Source organism: Pangasianodon hypophthalmus, chromosome 22 (genome assembly GCF_027358585.1).
Source record: "Pangasianodon hypophthalmus isolate fPanHyp1 chromosome 22, fPanHyp1.pri, whole genome shotgun sequence".
NCBI lineage: Eukaryota > Metazoa > Chordata > Actinopteri > Siluriformes > Pangasiidae > Pangasianodon > Pangasianodon hypophthalmus.
In genome coordinates, this window is record NC_069731.1 from 112,799 (window position 1) to 137,500 (window position 24,702).

Consider the following 24,702-nt stretch of genomic DNA (forward strand, 5'->3'; position numbering starts at 1 on the left):
TAAGTTGGGCTTTTTGTCTTCAAGCTGCCTTTCAGAGGATTTTATAAACACTGACAGGTTCAACTGGGAATCTTCTAAGAACACACACACACACACACACACACGGTGCAGAGCTCTTCGTGATGCTGCAGGTAAACTCACTCTGAATTCAATTGAAACTCATTTCCAGTTTCTATTTCAGAATATTTTTCAGCTTGTGTCCCTGCTGCTCTTCTCAGTTAATCACTGAAAATCATCACAACTTGATTTTTTAGATATTTAAGTACAGATCCAAGAAACTTTTTTCTTCTGTTGTGGAGTGAGACACGCTGCACATGAATAATTCAGCATTTGTCTGTGTACAAGAAGACATTTATTTTAAAGTGTGTTCTGTGACTCAGAGCTTACTGAAGTGTAAATGAATAATTTAATGTTGTCTCTGTGAGCAGTCAGTCGTCTCACCGTGTGTGTGTGTGGGTTGCATTTACACACACACACACACTGACACACATATATATGTCATTTCTGTCTGCAGTATTTGTACCTAAGTGGCATAAATTTCTGTCACAGAATCCTATTCAAATCAGTAACATGTATAACTCTCAGTTCAGTTTCATTTTGTATTTTACTTCACTCTGAATCACACACACACACACACACACACACACACAGCTTTACTGCAGAGCTCTGACCTTTCTTACATCCACTCAACGTGGCCATTTGAGCTGAAATCCTCGAGTATTTAGTGATTGTTAACAGAATAAATAAATAATAACAAACGTAGCGTGAAAGCTGTACAAGTGTAAAACCATCAACATTTATGATTTGCAAATGAATTTTATCTCAGCTAACAGACAACAGGTAAAGATTCTCACAGGATGGCTAACAGGCAACAGCAGGGACTCATTAATAACCATGGCAACCGAGTAACAAAACAGGAAGCAAGTACCATATAAGGTTATACATACAGAATATGCTGGGTCAGTGGACAGAATTCACACAAACGTCACACAAATTTATTAACCTAATTACAAAACCACAATTTAATCACTGTGTGTATGTCTGATTAATTTAGACCGAGAAATAATTCCACATAAAATATATTAATATTAATTTAAAGGCTGAAGGTGTGTTTTTACAGAAATGAAAGTCTGTGTGTATATTATAAAAATCAATTTAATTAGAAATTATTAAAAATAAATAATTACATTTAGATTAAAATTAAAATGAACATTAAAATTAAAGGGTGATGCTGCAGGGGGTTTAATGATATTTAAATCTGTAGCTACAAATATGATATTGTATAATTTATATGATTATAAATTTTGTGGAATACTTAATGCCTATAAATTATTTCTTCCTTCAGACTGAAGCTCTGCCCCCAAAACCAGCCCTGCCTTCAAATTTAGCTGTATCTGTACTTACAGCCTTGCCTCCATCAACAGACGTAGCTCCACCCATGACTGTAGCCGTAAATACAGCTCCGCCTCCACCAACAGACCTGACTCCGCCCACATTCCCCTCTTCTCTTACAATTCCTCCTTCACTAACAGCCTCAGATTTGGCTCCACCCACAGCCCAGCCTTTAACCCTGCCTCAGCTCATAGCCCTGCCTCCAGACACAGATTTGTCTCCTTCCACAACCCCACCTCTACTCACTGCTCCACCTCCACAAAGAGCCCCGCCCCAAGCCTCAACACATCCACAGGCTCTAACAATACCCTCTACTCTGTCAATAAACCCCACCTCCCAGAATTCCTCTGCCATAACGCCACTGCCCCTCCCACTTCCTCCAGGAAGCCACGCCCTCATTCTCAACCCCACTCCTATTCTCACTCCTCCATCGTCCTCCACGTCTCAGTCTGCTTTAGAAACACAACCTACACTTCAGCAACACTTGTCTGGTGAATGCCTCCGCCCTCAGCAACTGACCTTTGACCTGAGCCCTAACTTTGACCTTCACCTTGACCTCGACCCCCCAGTGGGTGGCACTGATCTGTGTAAAGGAGCTGCTGATGAAGAGTCAGGTACTTTCCCTTATCACCTTCCCTGAGTACACAAACAACAAACAAACAAACATCAATAACTAGATAACTAACTAAACAACTATATAAGTGAATAAATAAATAGATAGATAGATAAATAGATAGATTAGAGTCTATCCACAACTCTGGTGTTTTCCTCTCCAGCTGTGTGTGTGTTCAGACTGTGGCCTGCGTGTCCGTCTCGCCTGGCGTTAATTTCAGCTCTGATTCCATTCTTCATCATCGTCATCACCATCATCGTCACAGGCAAACACTTGCACAAGGAAGAAAATTATAATCACATTCTCAATTCCAGACAAATGTCCACATTACATACAGTGTCTGGTGTATTAGCGTTAAAGTCACAGCATTTTGACTGTATGTTATAGATAATATAAAATTTACATTTACACATAAGCAAAAAAAAAAAACATTTCATCACCTTTGTGTATAAAGTGTCCATGCTTTAGCATAACTGTAGAAGTGCACTAGGGAGGAGTAGTGATTCGGGACAGAGCTGATATCTGGTCTTTCTCTCGTTAGTGAGGTTTGTGTCTTTTCCACCAAAAATGAGAGACAACAGCGCCTCCTGTGACATGAAGTGGAACTGCAGCGTGACGTCAGTGCCTTCATATACACCTAAACTTCCTGTCAATCAAACACTAAACACTTCCTCAGGTAGTGTACACTTCATCATCATCACTACATCACGGTTTACATAACAAGAGAGGGTAATAAACAATGTGTGTGTGTGTGTGAGTTTTCTCAGACTGCACTGGTCCAGCAGGGGTCTTGGAACGGATTGTGGGCGGGACCGTGGCTCGGCAGGATCAGTGGGCGTGGCAGGCCAGTCTGCAGTGGAGGGGCCAGCACGTGTGTGGGGGGGCGATAATCACCCCAAACTGGGTCATAACCGCTGCTCACTGCTTCATCGAGTAACACACACACACACACACACACACACATTTTACATTTATGGCATTTGGCAGACGCCCTTATCCAGAGTGACTTACAAAAGTCACACACACACACACACATCTCACTCCCACAATGCTCTGCTGTCTCTGTCTCTGAGGTATGACCTGATGCTGGAAGCTGATTGGCAGGTGGTGGTCGATACACTCGTCGTGTCTGATGTGTCACACGGTCGGCGCTACAACACACTGCGCATACACACACACCCCAAATACTCAAAACAAACCAACGACTACGACCTCGGCCTGCTGCTCACACACACTGCCATGAGGATGGGGGGTGAGCAGTGTGTGTGTGTGTGTGTGTGTGCATGTGTGTGTTTAACACTGTGATGTGGAGTGTTATGATGAGCATGCAGTCATTAGCTCAGCATTTTGACTGTGTGTGTGTGTGTATGTAGACAGTGTGCGCCCTGTGTGTTTGCCGATTATTCCTCAGTCATTCCCCGTCGGCTCGTCCTGCTGGGTGACCGGGTGGGGCTTCACACACGAAGGAGGTACAAACACTACACATTATACACTACACACTGTACACTACACACTACAGCCTGTACACTACACACTGTACACTACACACTACAGCCTGTACACTACAGCCTGTACACTACACACTGTACACTACACACTACACACTACAGCCTGTACACTACACACTGTACACTACACACTGTACACTACACACTACAGCCTGTACACTACACACTACACACTATAGCCTGTACACTACACACTGTACACTACACACTGTACACTACACACTACAGCCTGTACACTACACACTGTACACTACACACTATAGCCTGTACACTACAGCCTGTACACTACAGCCTGTACACTACACACTACACACTATAGCCTGTACACTACACACTGTACACTACACACTGTACACTACACACTACAGCCTGTACACTACACACTGTACACTACACACTATAGCCTGTACACTACAGCCTGTACACTACACACTACACACTATAGCCTGTACACTACACACTGTACACTACACACTGTACACTACACACTACAGCCTGTACACTACACACTGTACACTACACACTATAGCCTGTACACTACACACTGTACAGTGTACACTACACATTATACACTACACCCTGTACACTACACATCATACACTACACACTGTACACTACACACTGTACACTACACACTGTACACTATACTTTATATACTGTGTGTGTGCACATGTTTGTGTTTGTGTGTGTGTGTGTGTGTGTGTGTGTGTGTGCAGGCTCGGTGTCGGCTCAGCTCAGACAGGCGCAGGTGCACATTATCGATCAGACAGTGTGCTCTGGTTCCTCAGTCTACGGTTCCTACATCACTCCCAGAATGCTTTGCGCCGGGGACATGGAGGGCGGAGTCGACGCCTGCCAGGTAATCAGGCCCTCTGGCACCCTTGCCCACTACCCCTTGACTGAGTGCCCTTCACCATGTCTGTTATTTTGTTATCTCTCTTAGAGTGAAGTTTGCTAGATGAATGATGTACACTTTGTAGACATTAATAACATTAGAGTATGTGTGTGTGTGTGTGTGTGTGTGTGTGCGCGTGCAGGGGGACAGCGGGGGACCCCTGGTATGTGAGACGGCTGATGGGGATTGGCGGCTGGCGGGCGTGGTCAGTTGGGGTGACGGATGTGGACGACCGAATAAACCTGGAGTTTATGCACGAGTGACATCACTACTGCAGTGGATTAAACAACACACACAGGTACACACACATACACAGGTAAACACATACACAGGTAAACATATACACACATACACAGGTACACACACACATACACAGGTAAACACATACACACACACATGTACACACACATACACAGGTACACACACACACAGGTAAACACATACACACACAGGTACACACATACACAGGTACACACACACACAGGTACACACACACACATACACAGGTACACACACATACACATGTACACACACATACACATGTACACACACATACACAGGTACACACATATACACACACAGGTACACACACACACACACAGGTACTCACACATACACACACAAAGGTACACACACATACACAGGTACACACACATACACAGGTACACACATATACACACACAGGTACACACACACACATACACAGGTACACACACATACACATGTACACACACACACACACAGGTACACACATATACACACACAGGTACACACACATACACAGGTACACACACATACACAGGTACACACACATACACATGTACACACACACACACAGGTACACACATATACACACACAGGTACACACACACACACACAGGTACACACACATACACAGGTACACACACATACACATGTACACACACATACACATGTACACACACACACACAGGTACACACATATACACACACACATGTATTTATTCTAGTGAAACGTGGTGATTAACACTCCTGGTGTTTCAGGATGGAGCTGCGAGCGGATCAGCGCTCGCTCACACTGAGGCCACAGCGGCGCCGTATTCCTCTCTATAACAGTGGAAATGTTGTATTAGTGTGTTATAAAGGTGTAATCAGCTTTAAAGTGTGTGTGAAGTGGAACAGCAGGAATGTCGTGTCCTGAACACTGGCACAGCCAAAATTATATTTTGATATTGTTTATATTTTCTTTTATTTAGAATAATGAACTGTTTGCCACTAGGCCTGAGTGATAATTTAATATTAATATTCTGATTAATGACAGAACTTTTCTGAGATTCTGCAGGTGTTTATTAATAACTTCATTATTATATTATTCCTGCAGCTTTACATTACAGTATACTTTCATACCACTTTTCCCTTCCATTTCTCTAATAAAGATATTTATTTGAAATCTAAAATGATTTTGTTTTAAATCCTGAGATACATATTGAGGATTATAAAGCTGTATGATGATGTATCACTAAATCACACACAACTGTTCTGTAAAACACTGTGTCACGCTGACGGCGGCTGGATTACACTGCGCATGCGCACAAAATAACGCCTCGAAACGGCGCATTGTTTCGTTTCCGGGTTTGGAGGAAACTGAACTGGTTTGTTTGTGTGTTTAAAATTAATAGCCAGAAAAGACAGCGAGAGATTTTTGCTGTCTGTGAAATGTTTATGAACATAAATATAATGAAATAAATTATCAGCGAGCATTTCCGCATCGAATGAGTGTAAAGGGTTAATGTTGACATTGAGCCACTCTGAAGGAAGTCACGTACACACACACACACACACACGCACACGCGCACACACACAGAGTCGCACGCACGCACGTACACACACACGCCCACACACACACACACGCATACATACATACACACACACACGCATACACACACACACACGCAGTGTTGCTCAGAGCAGCAGGCTGGTCCGGTGGTGTAACGCAGTGTAACGTGTTGAGCGGGTGTGTTGGGTGTGTTGGGGGTGATGGGGGTGATGGCTTTATCAGTGAGGAGTGTGAGGTCTCTGCTCGCAGTCCGGAGTGTGATCTCCCGGAAGTGTTCACTCGGAGTGCACACAGGAGTGAGAGTGATGGACAGCAATAAGGGTCTCCTGTTCCGCCAGGTGAGTCACTTTACTCAGCAACACACACACACACACACACAGTGAACTTTAAAAACACGTCCTTTTGGAGTGAGTGTGTTTTTATTGTGTTAGTTGTCTGAAAGTAAAGTCCAGTAAAGTAAAGCTTTAAAGCTACTGCAGCGGTGCGCTCTGCTTTCAGAGTTTATAACTACATCACTTCTATAACTTAATCCTGATGTGTAAGGTGTGACAGAAAGCCACCACAGCCCATCACCATGTCAGCTCATAAACACACACACACACACACACACACACACACACGCACAGCCTTTATTAATACATTAATAACAATAACAACATTATAACAAGTTTATATCAGAACACTGATAGGCAATATCAGGTATAAACTTAAATATGAGTGATGTGTTATACACTCTTAGTGAATAACAGACCTGAGGTTATTTACAGTTTATAAAATAAATCTGTTCTAGTGTTTTTTTAATTATTATTATTATTATTATTATTATTATTATTATTATGATGTTGAGGATGATGCACTTCTGTGAATAAAGCGCTTTAAAGAACACAAATGTGAAACTTTTTAAAAATAAGGAGTCTGAGTTCGGCTTTGATATGAACTTTAGAGAGAGAAATCCGACTTTACTGATAGGAGTGATTATTTTATTTAGGTTTAAGTTTAGTGAAAGTGAACTGTAATAAAGATAACACAAGAACGTAGAAAACAGGTTTAATCTGATGAATAAAGTGGATGAGGTCACGCCCTGCGCCAACGTACAGTACTGAGGGTAAAGTTTCTCCACTTTACAGTCAGTGAATAGCATGAAGAGTTTTATTACTCTGTAAAGAGTTTTTCTATAAAACCTCTGTAGCCTGTAGTGGGATGACGGAGGCTGCAACCGGTAAAGTGCACTACATAGTGTATAAGATATGTAAGCGATGATCCAGGGCTAGGTGTAGATGACGAGGAGGTAAAGACGAGGAGGTAAAGAATCACCTGACGTGAAGTGGAGCGCATTAAAATTGTGTGACGCGCACGTGGATTATCGCGCTTATGCCACGGTCACTTGACGAGTTAAAGCTGTCATTGACAAAGATAAAAATAGCGGTTAGTTTTCATTAGTTATTTTATATACGGGTCATTAGATCTGGAATTCTGCTCTAAAGCGTACACAGAGATAAAGTAGTGCGATAAGATTACATTTATTTGAATGAACTATAATAAAAAGTTATTAATTAATTTAGAACGGTGATTAAACTGACTGGGACTATTATTCAACGCACACCTTCCAACCAATCAGAATCGAGTATTCAGACAGACCATGGTATAAGTAAATAATAAACACTGTATATATGTGTGTGTGTGTGTGTGTGTGTGTGTGTGTATTATATAGCTGTTTGAGTCCTCCAGCAGTACCTACACATACCTGCTGGCAGACGTGAGTTCTCGGGAGGCCGTGCTGATTGACCCGGTTCTGGAGACGGTAGATCGGGACGTGAAGCTGATTGAGGAGCTCGGGCTTAAACTGACTGTGGCAGGTAAACAAATGAACACAGAACCGTAATGCTTCTAATAAACGAGCACACGGAACCATAACGCTTCTAATAAACAAACACACGGAACCGTAACGCTTCTAATAAACAAACACACGGAACCGTAACGCTTCTAATAAACGAGCACACGGAACCGTAACGCTTCTAATAAACGAGCACACGGAACCATAACGCTTCTAATAAACAAACACACGGAACCGTAATGCTTCTAATAAACAAACACACGGAACCGTAACGCTTCTAATAAACGAGCACACGGAACCATAACGCTTCTAATAAACGAGCACACGGAACCATAACGCTTCTAATAAACAAACACACGGAACCGTAATGCTTCTAATAAACAAACACACGGAACCGTAATGCTTCTAATAAACAAACACACGGAACCGTAACGCTTCTAATAAACGAGCACACGGAACCGTAACGCTTCTAATAAACGAGCACACGGAACCGTAACGCTTCTAATAAACGAGCACACGGAACCATAACGCTTCTAATAAACAAACACACGGAACCGTAATGCTTCTAATAAACAAACACACGGAACCGTAACGCTTCTAATAAACGAGCACACGGAACCGTAACGCTTCTAATAAACGAGCACACGGAACCATAACGCTTCTAATAAACAAACACACGGAACCGTAATGCTTCTAATAAACAAACACACGGAACCGTAACGCTTCTAATAAACGAGCACACGGAACCATAACGCTTCTAATAAACGAGCACACGGAACCATAACGCTTCTAATAAACAAACACACGGAACCGTAATGCTTCTAATAAACAAACACACGGAACCGTAACGCTTCTAATAAACGAGCACACGGAACCATAACGCTTCTAATAAACAAACACACGGAACCGTAACGCTTCTAATAAACAAACACACGGAACCGTAACGCTTCTAATAAACAAACACACGGAACCGTAACGCTTCTAATAAACGAGCACACGGAACCGTAACGCTTCTAATAAACAAACACACGGAACTGTAATGCTTCTAATAAACAAACACACGGAACTGTAACGCTTCTAATAAACGAGCGTCCACGGAACCGCAACGTTTTAATAAACGTACACACAGAACTGTAATGGTTCTCTAACTTACTCAGGTGAAGGAGCCTCTAAGAAGAAGTAGGGCATCAGGATGGATCAGGCAGGTCCAGAGAGCAGAAGGATTCAGGATCAGTGGCATCTCATCAGGCAGCAGGAGTAACGTAGCGAGAGAGAGAGAGAGAGGGAGAGAGAGAGGGAGAGAGAGGGAGAGAGAGAGAGGGAGAGAGAGGGAGAGGGAGAGAGAGAAGGAGAGGGAGAGAGAGAGGGAGGGAGAGAGAGAAGGAGAGGGAGAGAGAGAGGGAGGGAGGGAGAGAGAGAGAAGGAGAGAGAGAGAAGGAGAGGGAGAGAGAGAGGGAGGGAGAGAGAGAAGGAGAGGGAGAGAGAGAGGGAGGGAGGGAGAGAGAGAGAAGGAGAGAGAGAGAAGGAGAGAGGGAGAGAGAGGGGGAGAGAGAGAAGGCGAGAGAGAGAGGGAGAGGGAGGGAGAGAGGGAGAGAGAGAGAGAGATGGAGAGAGAGAGAGAGAGAGAAGGAGAGAGAGAGAGAGAGAGAGAGAAGGAGAGAGAGAGAGAGAAGGAGGGGGAGGGAGAGAGAGATTTTTAGGTAAGCTTTTGTCCCGTAATTGTTAAGGACAACGTACTTTGCATGCAGAGAGGAAGCAGCGACTCCGGTAAGACGGCATAACTAAAAGTGAAAACATAGCTAAAAGCGCCCTGGGACATAAAGCAGCAGCCGCTCCACCGTCAACACACCTGAGTGAACGTGTGAGAGTGGGGGAGCGACAGCATCCAAACATCCCAGTTCACCACAACACTCTATACCTGTGAACCCTCCAGACCTGCTCCTGTACCTAAGAAAACTATTCACTAAAGGCTTGACCAAACAAATATGTTTTCAGCCGAGACTTAAACACTGTGTTGCTTAATAACTTATGTCCAGAGCATTGCAGATTCTGCTCTTCTCACAGAGAAGAGGGTTTTAGTGTTTATTAAAGTGTTTATTTCATTGCCTGTTTAGTGCACTAAACTCTCACACTTCTGTGTAGTGCACTAGAAAGGAAGTAGGCACCAGTATTAAACTACATAGCGACGTCTCTGTAGAAGAAGTTAGTGTCCTTAGTTCCTCACTGAAGATTACTCATAATCCTTGGTGTGACTCCGCCCCCAGCGAACACACACTGCCATGCGGATCATGTGACAGGAACTGGACTGCTGAAGAAGCGCATATTCGGGGTGAAGAGCGCGATATCAAAACACAGTGGAGCGCGTGCCGACATCCTGCTGTCAGAAGGAGACAGCATTACTTTCGGAAAATACGTAAGAACAAAAAACATCCTTTTTTTTATACTGTGCACTTATTATTATTATTATCATTATTATTATTATTATTATTTATTAACACTCATGAATAATGTGTGTGTGTGTGTGTGTCAGTGTGTGACGGTGAGAGAGACTCCAGGACACACAGATGGGTGTGTGACGTTTGTGACAGGAGACGATTCGATGGCCTTCACTGGAGATGCACTGCTGATCAGAGGCTGCGGGAGAACCGACTTCCAACAAGGTCTCGCACACACACACACACACACACACACACACTCTCCCACACACTTTTACCCTGTGCTGTTTGTTTTTGTGCCCTATCTAGTGCACTTGTTTAGTAAATATAGAGCGTAGTGCACTATGTAAGGTGCTATGGCTTTTTTATACTTGATGCATGACGTGCATGTAGAAGCAGCAGCAGTCTGAGTGACGTTGTTCACACACTTGCTTGTGTACTTTATGTGGAGGGAGAAAAGCGAGAGCCACTAGACAGCGATGCACAGCGATGTGAAACAGACTGACAGTCTCTTAAACTTTCCACCATCATGATTATTATAAGAGGATCTAAAATACTTTTCTAGAAAATCCAGAAGGCTGGTACACAAAACTCTGAGTAGGTTTGAAGGTGATTAGAGGTTTTTAAAATTCAAACATTAACTTTAATAATGAATCCAGCGCTCAGTATCTGCACAGAATAAGTACATAACATCATAATGTGATTTGAGGCACAGCTCTGCTTTGTTTAGTCAATAGTGCGCACAGTGTCACATGGTGCTGTACAGTTCCCCGCTGTTTACACTGGAGATGCACCACTAAATGTCTGACTACGCAGCCGCAGGATACGCACGGCAGCCATCTTGTGCACGTGCAGTTAAAAGCGAGGGGAATGCGCCTTTAGGGTGTGGAAGCTGGTGTGTAATACACGACACGGCCACACAGTGGCACAAGCATATGGGGTTAATTTTGTGTCAAATGTTTCAAATAAAATAATAAAATCTACAAGCAAAATATTAATGATCAAATTGTAAGGAATGTATCGTAAATGAGAATGAAATCAAACTTAATTTTTCAAAAACTTTACTACACATTCACTCTCATTTTGTCTTTTTTTTCTATTTGTGGATTTTTCTGGTGGCATTTTGTAAATTCTGTAATCTCTCTTCTGCTTCTACAATCTTTCTTTTGCTTGTTTTAGTGCATTTTTATGGGGGTGTGTCTTAGAAGAAGATGTTCAATTTAAATCTCTGTTGGTCAGCTGATTTTGGAGTGGGAGGTGCTCTGAAATTTAGCCTCACCCATTTAGTTTCCCCTGAAGTGTCCTTTGTATTGTACTGTATTGTAAAACTGTATTGTAGTTGCGTTAAAAAGTATGTTTGTGGATGCATGCACGCATAAGTCTTTATCATATCATCCAGTTAAGCAGCAGTTTAAACAGCTAACGGTATCTAGGTGACCAGGCTGAAGTTGGCTTCTTATTTTCGTTATTTTCCTTTTCCACTTTTTACACAAAGTTCTACACCTGCTTTCTCCTGTTGATGAAAATGTCTCAAAAATAACATTGCATATGAAAATAAGTGTATTGTATTGTTATAGTAATGAGATAATTAGGCAGGTAATTAGGCAGAAAGTCCAATTTTGATCTGATAATCTCAAATACCAAGTTCATGGGCCATTAATAAAACATCATGTGGAGCTGTCAGCTTTTTGAGGTGTTTTGATAATGAGGAGATTATGTAGGAACATGTATGTGATATTATTGTGATATTATTATATTATATATTTCTGTGAAGCTGCTTTGTGACAATGTCCATTGTTAAAAGCGCTATACAAATAAAACTGAACTGAATTGAGTATTAATCTGCTTCACCATGCCACCTACAGGCTCAAGATCGTAAGACCTGGACCTGGAACGCGAAATCTGAATAAAAAGCCAACTTCTGTCTCGTCACCTGGCTAACGTTAGCGGTTTATTTATAACGGCACTATCCGTGTCACCCAGATGAGGATGGGTTCCTCCTGAGGCTGGTTCCTCTCAAGGTTTCTTCCTCATATCATCTCAGGGAGTTTTTCCTCACCGTCGCCTCTGGCTCACTCATTAGGGATAAATTTAAAAAATTTATATCCAGTGACAATGTCCGTTGTTTAAAATGGTATATAAATAAAATTGAATAGAATTGAAGGTGTTTAAACTGACAGTCACCTGGATGGAATGAAGCCTCGTGTATGATAAAGAAATATGTTTGAATGTACAAACAATTCAGTAGCTACTCATAATCACTGAAAAATTCAGTTTGATTTAATTTTCATTTCTTACATTTAAAATATAGTTCTTACAATTTGATAATTAATATTTTGCTTGTGCATTTTTATTATTTTATTTGAAACATTTGGCACAAAATTAACTCCATAGAAGTGATTCTGTTTTTATTTTCTCTCTGCTCTCAGGCTGTGCCAAGAAACTGTACCAGTCTATCCATGAGAAGATCTTCACTTTACCGGGACACTGTCTGGTTTATCCTGCACACGACTACAAAGGTGTGTGTGTGTGTGTGTGTGTGTTTCATTTGTCTTACTATAAGTCACAAATCTCATATTTCACAAATCTCAAACAAAATATTTATTGATGAATTTGCTATTAATTTGTGTAAAGTTGGGAAATTGAGGCGTGTGTGTGTGTGTGTGTGTGTGTGTGTGTGTGTGTGAGAGCAGGACAGACTGTGTCCACAGTGGAGGAGGAGAGAAAGTTTAACCCGAGATTAACTCGCTCGCAGGAGGAGTTTGTGGAAATCATGAACAATCTGAATCTCCCGAAACCGGCCAAGATTGGTACTGACCTCCTCTGTTTACTGTTTATTTACAGATGTGTTGTGTTGTTTACTGTTTATTTACAGATGTGTTGTGTTGTTTACAGGTGTGTTGTTTACAGATATGTGTTGTGTTTTTTACAGATGTATGTTTGAGGTTTACATATGTGTGTTTGTTATTTACAGATGTGTGTTTGTTTACAGGTGTGTTTGTTGTTTACAGATGTGTGTTGTGTTGTTTACAGATGTATGTTTGAGGTTTACATGTGTGTTTGTTATTTACAGATGTGTGTTGTGTTGTTTACAGGTGTGTTGTTTACAGATATGTGTTGTGTTTTTTACAGATGTATGTTTGAGGTTTACATGTGTGTTTGTTATTTACAGATGTGTGTTTGTTGTTTACAGATGTGTTGTTTACAGATGTGTTGTGTTGTTTACAGATGTGTGTTTGTTTACATGTGTGTTTGTTATTTACAGATGTGTGTTTGTTATTTACATATGTGTGTTTGTTATTTATATATGTGTGTTTGTTGTTTACAGATGTGGCCGTTCCTGCTAACCTGGTGTGCGGTCTTCATGATGTTTGAGGAGGAAATATATTTGAATTACTTTAACGTTTGGAAAACAGACAAATGTCATTTTATTAGATACAGATATTAGATTAATGTACACACACTCACTCTCTCTCTCACACACTGGCTCATACAGTGTCTTCTATTAAAGAAAATGTTTCTTCTATTAAAGCGTTTTGTGATGATTATATTATATAATTACGTAATAATTCATGTGATTAGAATGTAAACATGTTCAGTTCTCATTAATCCTAAATAAAGAGTTTCTGAAAGTGCATCAGTGTGAAAAACACACACACACACACACACACACACACACACACACACTACACACACACACACACACACTACACAGATACCTCACACAAACACACAGTTTGCAAGTGAAATCAGTCAGATGGTTACACACAGACACACACACACACACATATTTAACAGTGTGCACTTTGTACTCACTCCTGTGGTTCTTTTTCTCTGCAGGGTGTGTGTGTGTGTGTGTGTGTGTGTGTGTGTGTTGTTTTTATTCACCTGTTCTATCATAAAAATCTGGAAATTCAAGTATTCAGGTTTCACACACCTGTTCGCCAGTAAACCCCCCCCCCATTCCCCCCCGGCCCCGCCCTCACACACACACACACACACACACACACACTGAGCGTCTTTATGTTAAGACCACACAACAGAAGTCTGAGGCGTTTGAACTTTATGGTTGTTTCATGTTTTTATGTAAGAAAGTTAAATACACTCAGATGTTATTGTGTATGTGTGTACATAACGCCTTCACACACACACACACACACACACACACACACACACACACTGTATCAGCACCGCACTGTCCTTTATTAATGTTCTGTTATTTCATTAAAAATTAACATCAACTCCATAAAGCACACGTGCATCTGATTCTCTATAATAATGCTGTCTGATTTATACCTGTTTCCTAATCTCTCACTGTGCGCGTGTGTGTGCGTGTGCGTGTGTGTGCGTGTGTGTGTGTGTGTGTGTGTGCGTGTGTGTGTGTAGGATGAAAGAGATTTATAAGAATAATAAATATATCCGTGTACTGTTCTGTGATCAGTGTTTGTCATTTTACACAAATCTGATGATTATTTACTTTATTACTTGTTGAGGTGATTTGTGCGGAATTAGGATGGAGTTGATGTGGAGCTCCAATCTGGCAACCCTCATTCAATTAAATAATTAAAAAAATAAACTGTGTTGTTTATAATCAATAATATTGTATAAGAGTGAAAATAGCAGATCTGGCAACTCTGCTCGATGCTAAACTGGAGTCCATCCGCTTCCATTACCTGTTAGCAGCTCTCACACAGACTGCGCGTGATCTGGCAACCCGGATCATTTCCGTCCAAACTGGCAACCCGCGCCAGTCTCCGCCTCACCTGTGTGTGTGTGTGTGTGTGTGTGTGTGTGTGTGTGTGTGTGTGTGTGTGTGTGTGTGTGTGTGTGTGTGTGGGATTAAACCCGGTCAGCGCTGACACTCCAGTGCGCTCGCGCTCTCACTGTCCTGTAAACCGAACGAAAGTAAACCCCGCGCGCGCGGTCTGTGAGTGAGTGTGACTGAGTGTCTGTGTGCGCGCGAGATCGGAACCGGAGCGGCGGAACCGCACTGACCCTCGCGCGCACCGGAGCACCGATAAATGTTTATTTTAAAGTTTCTCCTGGATCAGGGCTGATCTTAGTGAGGACCGCTGCTCCAGCTCAAGCGGAAGAATGAACCGGAAGTGTGGAACAGGTAGGTGGTGATGGTCGCGTGCGCTTCAACCGAAAGTTCCAAACTTTTCACTCAGTTCACATCGGAACAGACAACAGACTTGGAGTGTGTGTGTGTGTGTGTGTGTGCGCGCGTTTCCTCATGTAACACACACATGGAGAGAACATGAGGGTTAAGTGTGTGTTAGAGGGTGTTAATGAACTGTCATTCAGGTAAAGTGTTGAATCAGGTGTGTTACAGCAGATGTAGCAACACACACACACACACACACACACACAGAGCAGAGGGGTGACGTGTGTGTGTGTGTGTGTGTGTGTGTTGACAAGTTTATGAGCAGTGTGTTATATCGGGACGCTGGTGTTCAGGTGATGTGTAAATCACTGCTGTGTTACTGTGTGTTAGTGTGTGTTACACTGTATTAGTGTGTGTTGCTGTGTGTTAGTGTGTGTTGCTGTGTTAGTGTGTGTTGCTGTATGTTAGTGTGTGTTGCTGTGTATTAGTGTGTGTTGCTGTATGTTAGTGTGTGTTGCTGTGTATTAGTGTGTGTTGCTGTGTGTTGCTGTGTATTAGTGTGTGTTGCTGTTTGTTTGTGTGTGTTGCTGTATGTTAGTGTGTGTTGCTGTGTGTTAGTGTGTGTTGCTGTATGTTAGTGTGTGTTGCTGTGTATTAGTGTGTGTTGCTGTATGTTAGTGTGTGTTGCTGTGTATTAGTGTGTGTTGCTGTGTATTAGTGTGTGTTGCTGTGTGTTAGTGTGTGTTGCTGTGTGTTAGTGTGTGTTGCTGTGTATTAGTGTGTGTTGCTGTGTATTAGTGTGTGTTGCTGTGTTAGTGTGTGTTGCTGTATGTTAGTGTGTGTTGCTGTGTTAGTGTGTGTTGCTGTGTGTTAGTGTGTGTTAGTGTGTGTTGCTGTGTGTTGCTGTGTGTTGCTGTGTGTTGCTGTGTGTTAGTGTGTGTTGCTGTGTGTTGCTGTGTATTAGTGTGTGTTGCTGTGTTAGTGTGTGTTGCTGTATGTTAGTGTGTGTTGCTGTGTGTTGCTGTGTATTAGTGTGTGTTGCTGTGTGTTAGTGTGTGTTGCTGTGTATTAGTGTGTGTTGCTGTGTGTTAGTGTGTGTTAGTGTGTGTTGCTGTGTGTTGCTGTGTATTAGTGTGTGTTGCTGTGTGTTGCTGTGTATTAGTGTGTGTTGCTGTGTTAGTGTGTGTTGCTGTGTTTTAGTGTGTGTTGCTGTTTGTTTGTGTGTGTTGCTGTATGTTAGTGTGTGTTACACTGTATTAGTGTGTGTTGCTGTGTATTAGTGTGTGTTGCTGTGTGTTAGTGTGTGTTGCTGTGTGTTGCTGTGTATTAGTGTGTGTTGCTGTGTTTTAGTGTGTGTTGCTGTTTGTTTGTGTGTGTTGCTGTATGTTAGTGTGTGTTACACTGTATTAGTGTGTGTTGCTGTGTGTTAGTGTGTGTTGCTGTGTGTTGCTGTGTGTTAGTGTGTGTTGCTGTGTGTTGCTGTATGTTAGTGTGTGTTGCTGTGTGTTGCTGTATGTTAGTGTGTGTTACACTGTATTAGTGTGTGTTGCTGTGTATTAGTGTGTGTTGCTGTGTGTTAGTGTGTGTTGCTGTGTATTAGTGTGTGTTGCTGTGTGTTAGTGTGTTTTGCTGTGTGTTGCTGTGTGTTGCTGTGTATTAGTGTGTGTTGCTGTGTGTTGCTGTGTGTTAGTGTGTGTTGCTGTGTATTAGTGTGTGTTGCTGTGTGTTAGTGTGTGTTGCTGTGTGTTGCTGTGTGTTGCTGTGTATTAGTGTGTGTTGCTGTGTGTTGCTGTGTTAGTGTGTGTTGCTGTGTGTTGCTGTGTGTTAGTGTGTGTTGCTGTGTGTTAGTGTGTGTCGCTGTGTGTCGCTGTGTGTCGCTGTGTGTTGCTGTGTGTTAGTGTGTGTTACTGTGTTGCTGTGTGTTAGTGTGTGTTGCTGTGTGTTAGTGTGTGTTGCTGTGTTGCTGTGTGTTAGTGTGTGTTGCTGTGTGTTAGTGTGTGTTGCTGTGTGTTGCTGTGTTGCTGTGTGTTGCTGTGTGTTGCTGTGTGTTGCTGTGTGTTAGTGTGTGTTGCTGTGTATTAGTGTGTGTTGCTGTGTGTTGCTGTGTGTTGCTGTGTGTTGCTGTGTGTTAGTGTGTGTTGCTGTGTGTTGCTGTGTGTTAGTGTGTGTTAGTGTGTGTTAGTGTGTGTTGCTGTGTGTTGCTGTGTGTTAGTGTGTGTTGCTGTGTATTAGTGTGTGTTGCTGTGTGTTGCTGTGTGTTAGTGTGTGTTGCTGTGTGTTAGTGTGTGTTGCTGTGTGTTGCTGTGTGTTAGTGTGTGTTGCTGTGTGTTAGTGTGTGTTGCTGTGTGTTAGTGTGTGTTGCTGTGTGTTGCTGTGTGTTGCTGTGTGTTAGTGTGTGTTGCTGTGTGTTGCTGTGTGTTAGTGTGTGTTGCTGTGTGTTGCTGTGTATTAGTGTGTGTTGCTGTGTGTTGCTGTGTGTTAGTGTGTGTTGCTGTGTGTTAGTGTGTGTTGCTGTGTGTTAGTGTGTGTTGCTGTGTGTTGCTGTGTGTTAGTGTGTGTTAGTGTGTGTTGCTGTGTGTTAGTGTGTGTTGCTGTGTGTTGCTGTGTATTAGTGTGTGTTAGTGTGTGTTGCTGTGTGTTGCTGTGTATTAGTGTGTGTTGCTGTGTGTTACTGTGTGTTGCTGTGTGTTGCTGTGTGTTGCTGTGTGTTAGTGTGTGTTATCCCTACACTGTTGCTGAATACTGCACTCTGGTCAGAAGGAGTTGATTAGTTTTCTATAACAGCAGCTCTGACAGCAGAGCAAGTTTATATTAATGCGCTGGTTTTAATACGTTATCGTTTCTATAGCAACAGCTCATTCACAGGGACGTGTACAGCAGACGCTCCACATAAACCGATTAAAAAATAGTTTCCTTATGTAACATTTATGGAAGGAGTCTCCAGTGTCAGAGCTTCGTAACAGTCAGAGGGAAAACTCTAACTTTAAGTTCAGGACAGAGTTTACGTTTTGAGATGTGTGTTGAGTATTGCTGAGTATCTTGTGTGTGTGTAGCTGATTATCGGTGTGTGTGTGTGTGTGTGTGTGTGTGTAGCTGATTATCGGTGTGTGTGTGTAGCTGATTATCGGAGTGTGTAGCTGATTATCGGAGTGTGTAGCTGATTATCGGAGTGTGTGTGTGTGTGTGTGTGTGTGTGTAGCTGATTATCGGTGTGTGTAGCTGATTATCGGAGTGTGTGTGTAGCTGATTATCGGAGTGTGTAGCTGATTATCGGAGTGTGTGTGTGTGTGTGTGTGTGTGTGTAGCTGATTATCGGTGTGTGTGTGTGTGTGTGTGTGTGTGTAGCTGATTATCAGTGTGTGTGTGTGTGTGTAGCTGATTATCGGAGTGTGTAGCTGATTATCGGAGTGTGTGTGTAGCTGATTATCGGAGTGTGTAGTTGAGTAATTGTCGTTGTGTATCTGTGCTTCACTGTGTTTAATGAGGTTAATTATCTGCTGATTACATGAAACAGGCTTCATTATTAACGTTGATATAAACTGGATTATCCTGCTCAGTGTGTGTGAGATAAGGGCGGAGTCACAATCAATCTAACCAATAAGACTCATTCTCCTGATATTCCAATTTTACAAACCGAAAACACACACACACACACACATGCACACACACACATGCACACACACACACATGCACATGCCTGACAATAACAATAGTGTATTTATTCCATCATGTCGTTATTTTAAAACATTTACTGTGAAATTGATGTTGATCTGAAGATGATATCAGTGTGTAACTGAGCGTAACATCAAAACTCTCGTATGCTCACATCGGACCTGTGTGTGTGTGTGTGTGTTGGTGATTACAGGGCAGAGAGACACACACATTCCTGAGGGGTGAGACAGTTGGGGAGGTGACGGGTTCGACAGGTCTGGGGAGCTTCACACGCTCATATTATTGTTTTTGTAAATGTCGGTGAACATGTTGAGTCGATTTCTCACCTGCTCACACGTTCACGAGTTCAGCATCACTCCTGCTATTACAGCTTAATAACGCTTAATAACACTCATTCTATCATTCAGGTACAGTTCTGACCTCAAAATAGCGTCATTACTGCTGAGTAACCAATCACACTGCAGTTCCCGCCCCCAGTCATCTGTAACCAATCACACTGCAGTTCCCGCCCCAGTCATCTGTAACCAATCACACTGCAGTTCCCGCCCCCAGTCATCTGTAACCAATCACACTGCAGTTCCCGCCCCCAATCACCTGTAACCAATCACACTGCAGTTCCCGCCCCCAGTCATCTGTAACCAATCACACTGCAGTTCCCGCCCCAGTCACCTGTAACCAATCACACTGCAGTTCCCGCCCCCAATCACCTGTAACCAATCACACTGCAGTTCCCGCCCCAGTCACCTGTAACCAATCACACTGCAGTTCCCGCCCCCAATCACCTGTAACCAATCACACTGCAGTTCCCGCCCCCAATCACCTGTAACCAATCACCCTGCAGTTCCCGCCCCAGTCACCTGTAACCAATCACACTGCAGTTCCCACCCCCAATCACCTGTAACCAATCACCCTGCCGTTCCCGCCCCCAATCACCTGTAACCAATCACACTGCAGTTCCCGCCCCAGTCACCTGTAACCAATCACACTGCAGTTCCCGCCCCCAATCACCTGTAACCAATCACACTGCAGTTCCCGCCCCCAATCACCTGTAACCAATCACACTGCAGTTCCCGCCCCAGTCACCTGTAACCAATCACACTGCTGCTCCCGCCCCAGTCACCTGTAACCAATCACACTGCAGTTCCCACCCCCAATCACCTGTAACCAATCACCCTGCAGTTCCCGCCCCCAATCACCTGTAACCAATCACACTGCAGTTCCCGCCCCAGTCACCTGTAACCAATCACACTGCAGTTCCCGCCCCAGTCACCTGTAACCAATCACACTGCAGTTCCCGCCCCCAATCACCTGTAACCAATCACCCTGCAGTTCCCGCCCCCAATCACCTGTAACCAATCACACTGCAGTTCCCGCCCCCAATCACCTGTAACCAATCACACTGCAGTTCCCGCCCCAGTCACCTGTAACCAATCACACTGCAGTTCCCGCCCCAGTCACCTGTAACCAATCACACTGCAGTTCCCACCCCCAATCACCTGTAACCAATCACCCTGCCGTTCCCGCCCCCAATCACCTGTAACCAATCACACTGCAGTTCCCGCCCCAGTCACCTGTAACCAATCACACTGCAGTTCCCGCCCCCAATCACCTGTAACCAATCACACTGCAGTTCCCGCCCCCAATCACCTGTAACCAATCACACTGCAGTTCCCGCCCCAGTCACCTGTAACCAATCACACTGCAGTTCCCGCCCCAATCACCTGTAACCAATCACACTGCAGTTCCCGCCCCCAATCACCTGTAACCAATCACCCTGCAGTTCCCACCCCCAATCACCTGTAACCAATCACACTGCAGTTCCCGCCCCAGTCACCTGTAACCAATCACACTGCTGCTCCCGCCCCAGTCACCTGTAACCAATCACACTGCAGTTCCCACCCCCAATCACCTGTAACCAATCACCCTGCAGTTCCCGCCCCCAATCACCTGTAACCAATCACACTGCAGTTCCCGCCCCAGTCACCTGTAACCAATCACACTGCAGTTCCCGCCCCCAATCACCTGTAACCAATCACACTGCAGTTCCCGCCCCCAATCACCTGTAACCAATCACACTGCAGTTCCCGCCCCAGTCACCTGTAACCAATCACACTGCAGTTCCCGCCCCCAATCACCTGTAACCAATCACCCTGCAGTTCCCGCCCCCAATCACCTGTAACCAATCACACTGCAGTTCCCGCCCCAGTCACCTGTAACCAATCACACTGCAGTTCCCGCCCCAGTCACCTGTAACCAATCACACTGCAGTTCCCGCCCCAGTCACCTGTAACCAATCACACTGCAGTTCCCGCCCCCAATCACCTGTAACCAATCACCCTGCAGTTCCCACCCCCAATCACCTGTAACCAATCACCCTGCAGTTCCCGCCCCCAATCACCTGTAACCAATCACACTGCAGTTCCCGCCCCAGTCACCTGTAACCAATCACACTGCAGTTCCCGCCCCAGTCACCTGTAACCAATCACACTGCAGTTCCCGCCCCCAATCACCTGTAAACAATCACCCTGCAGTTCCCGCCCCCAATCACCTGTAACCAATCACACTGCAGTTCCCGCCCCCAATCACCTGTAACCAATCACACTGCAGTTCCCGCCCCAGTCACCTGTAACCAATCACACTGCAGTTCCCGCCCCCAATCACCTGTAACCAATCACCCTGCAGTTCCCGCCCCCAATCACCTGTAACCAATCACACTGCAGTTCCCGCCCCCAATCACCTGTAACCAATCACCCTGCAGTTCCCGCCCCCAATCACCTGTAACCAATCACACTGCAGTTCCCGCCCCAGTCACCTGTAACCAATCACACTGCAGTTCCCGCCCCCAATCACCTGTAACCAATCACACTGCAGTTCCCGCCCCCAATCACCTGTAACCAATCACACTGTAGTTCCCGCCCCCAATCACCTGTAACCAATCACCCTGCAGTTCCCGCCCCCAATCACCTGTAACCAATCACACTGCAGTTCCCGCCCCAGTCACCTGTAACCAATCACACTGCAGTTCCCGCCCCCAATCACCTGTAACCAATCACACTGCAGTTCCCGCCCCCAATCACCTGTAACCAATCACACTGCAGTTCCCGCCCCCAATCACCTGTAACCAATCACACTGCAGTTCCCGCCCCCAATCACCTGTAACCAATCACACTGCAGTTCCCGCCCCCAATCACCTGTAACCAATCACACTGCAGTTCCTGCCCCCAATCACCTGTAACCAATCACACTGCAGTTCCCGCCCCCAATCACCTGTAACCAATCACACTGCAGTTCCCGCCCCCAATCACCTGTAACCAATCACCCTGCAGTTCCCGCCCCCAATCACCTGTAACCAATCACACTGCAGTTCCCGCCCCCAATCACCTGTAACCAATCACACTGCAGTTCCCGCCCCCAATCACCTGTAACCAATCACACTGCAGTTCCCGCCCCCAATATCAGAAATTTGAAAACACAACACACACACACCCCATCATCATTGGCATCCCAGTGTGTGCAGCAGAGGACTGTACATGCACACACACACACTCCCTCTCTCACACACACACACACACTCCCTCTCACACACACACACACACACACTCCCTCTCTCACACACACACACACTCCCTCTCTCTCACACACACTCCCTCTCTCACACACACACACACTCCCTCTCTCTCACACACACACACACACACTCCCTCTCTCTCACACACACACACACACTCCCTCTCACACACACACACTCCCTCTCTCACACACACACTCCCTCTCTCTCACACACACACACACTCCCTCTCTCACACACACACACTCCCTCTCTCACACACACACACTCCCTCTCTCTCACACACACACACACACTCCCTCTCTCACACACACACACACTCCCTCTCTCTCTCACACACACACACAGAGTTCATCCAGATGTTCAACACAGTAATTTTGACTATGTTTAAAAACCGCTTCTAATTTCAGTATAGTCTTTCCCTGTAGTTAGTCCACACACTGAGAGTAAAGCTGCCACCAGTGTTCCATAAACCTGACCAATCAGATTGTGTTTCTCTCTGTCTGTGAAAGTGTAATAAGTGTCCAGAGATCACACACACACACACACACACACAAACAAACAACTGTGAGTGTCTGTGTGTGTTACTGTGAGGTGTCACATATATTGGGTTATTGCTAAAGGTCATTAGGAGAGCGGTGCAAGAGGTGTGTGTGTGTGTGTGTGTGTTACAGTACAGAATGTTCTCTAATCTTCTTTTCTCTTATTTACACTTATTTAATTTATCTCGTTTGCTACATTATGACCTTTATCCTACTTTTCCTCTTTCATTATTTCTTTCTCTCTCTCTCTCTCTCTCTCTCTCTCTTTCTATCTGTCTCTTTTTCTGTTTCTGTCACTCTGTGGACTTCAGTCCTGTTCTCTCTCTTGTGAATGTGTGTGTGTGTAAGATCAGGACGTCGTGAGTTTGTATCCTGATAATGTCACAGGTGTGTGTATATGTGTGTGTATATGCGTGTGTGTTACCAGAAGTGTGAGTGTGTAACTCTCCTGCTCTGTGGATGGGTGGGACTTCCTCTCTCTGCCTGTCAGTCAGAGTGACACACACCTTTCACTGCTTTATTACACCTGGTTATAAAGTCTCATAGCTCTCTAATGTGTGTTTTTATTACAGACGAGCAGGATAAAGAACCTGAACAGAACCATTCATCTGATCAGACTGGTTCTCTGTGTGTCTGTGCGTCTGTGTGTGTACATATATATATATATATATATATATATATATATATATATATATATATATATATATATATATATACACACACACACGCACACACACACACGTGAGAGTGTGTGTGTGTGTGTGTATCTGGGTTTTATATTTATCCTCACACAGGCTGTAATCTCCTAATAAGGCCGAGTGCAGAAAGACAGACATGTGAGGGGCGGGGACAATGGGAGAACTGGCTGGTACTCGGTTCCCACGCAGAGTATTCTTTTACTGTGTGCGTGTGTGTACATGCATTTGTGTGTGTGTGTGTGTGTGTGTTACACAGACGTTTACTGGAGTACAATGACTTTATTAAAGCACTGTTTTGTGTCTCTGATCAAAGCTAGAACAAATCAGTGCACACACACACACACACACACACCCCTAATTGTAGCAGTTAATGAAGGTCCTCAGAATGTATACTTTGGTCTCGTTTCGTTTTTTATCAACGTGTCTCTTTCACTTTCTGTGTTCAGTTTCAGAGTATTGGTTTCTCTGTTTTACTTTTCAGATGGAAGTATCCCCCAAAAACACAACACACTGTCAATCCCATCATCCCTCACTGCAGTCACATGACCTCTCAATAACCTTCTCACCTGCTCTAAACCCTCAAACCCCTAAACCTTAAAGCCCTAAAACATAAGCCTAACTC

General features: G+C 44.0%; 3 protein-coding genes across 5 annotated transcripts in view; all 3 read left to right on the top strand.

Moving 5' to 3' along the window:
- Positions 1–1,318: 1,318 nt before the first annotated feature.
- Positions 1,319–6,089, top strand: LOC113525556 (transmembrane protease serine 9). The gene is made up of 9 exons (XM_026912113.3): positions 1,319–2,006; positions 2,169–2,270; positions 2,547–2,681; positions 2,773–2,938; positions 3,079–3,257; positions 3,379–3,474; positions 4,230–4,372; positions 4,551–4,706; positions 5,432–6,089. The coding sequence occupies exons 1-9, from the start codon at positions 1,319–1,321 to the stop codon at positions 5,498–5,500; spliced, it is 1,734 nt and encodes a 577-aa protein (XP_026767914.3). The 3' UTR covers positions 5,501–6,089.
- A 186-nt stretch (positions 6,090–6,275) lies between these two features.
- Positions 6,276–14,128, top strand: ethe1 (ETHE1 persulfide dioxygenase). The gene is made up of 7 exons (XM_026912119.3): positions 6,276–6,562; positions 7,936–8,080; positions 10,323–10,471; positions 10,589–10,718; positions 12,923–13,012; positions 13,187–13,303; positions 13,822–14,128. The coding sequence occupies exons 1-7, from the start codon at positions 6,425–6,427 to the stop codon at positions 13,866–13,868; spliced, it is 816 nt and encodes a 271-aa protein (XP_026767920.3). The 5' UTR covers positions 6,276–6,424; the 3' UTR covers positions 13,869–14,128.
- Positions 14,129–15,298: 1,170 nt separating this feature from the next.
- Positions 15,299–24,702, top strand: part of LOC128317221 (pleckstrin homology-like domain family B member 3) — a 27,074-nt gene continuing 17,670 nt past the window's right edge. The window contains exon 1 of one of the 3 annotated variants that reach the window (XM_053228181.1): positions 15,299–15,609. In XM_053228181.1, coding sequence (XP_053084156.1) covers positions 15,588–15,609 — 22 coding nt within the window. In that variant the 5' untranslated portion in view covers positions 15,299–15,587. Of the gene's footprint in view, positions 15,610–19,503; positions 19,527–24,702 lie in introns of those variants that run through there. The other 2 variants (XM_053228179.1, XM_053228180.1) reach the window with 2 other exon arrangements.

What these genes read in the sequence shown, in the direction of transcription:
- LOC113525556 (XM_026912113.3), top strand. Translation starts at nt 1,319, where the DNA reads ATGCCTATAAATTATTTCTTCCTTCAGACTGAAGCTCTGCCCCCAAAA. An exon ending in CACTGCCATGAGGATGGGGG is followed by an intron (nt 3,258 to 3,378) that starts GTGAGCAGTGTG and finishes GTGTGTATGTAG; the next exon opens with ACAGTGTGCGCCCTGTGTGT. An exon ending in GCGGAGTCGACGCCTGCCAG is followed by an intron (nt 4,373 to 4,550) that starts GTAATCAGGCCC and finishes GTGCGCGTGCAG; the next exon opens with GGGGACAGCGGGGGACCCCT.
- ethe1 (XM_026912119.3), top strand. Translation starts at nt 6,425, where the DNA reads ATGGGGGTGATGGCTTTATCAGTGAGGAGTGTGAGGTCTCTGCTCGCA. An exon ending in GCATTACTTTCGGAAAATAC is followed by an intron (nt 10,472 to 10,588) that starts GTAAGAACAAAA and finishes TGTGTGTGTCAG; the next exon opens with TGTGTGACGGTGAGAGAGAC. An exon ending in TCCTGCACACGACTACAAAG is followed by an intron (nt 13,013 to 13,186) that starts GTGTGTGTGTGT and finishes GTGTGAGAGCAG; the next exon opens with GACAGACTGTGTCCACAGTG.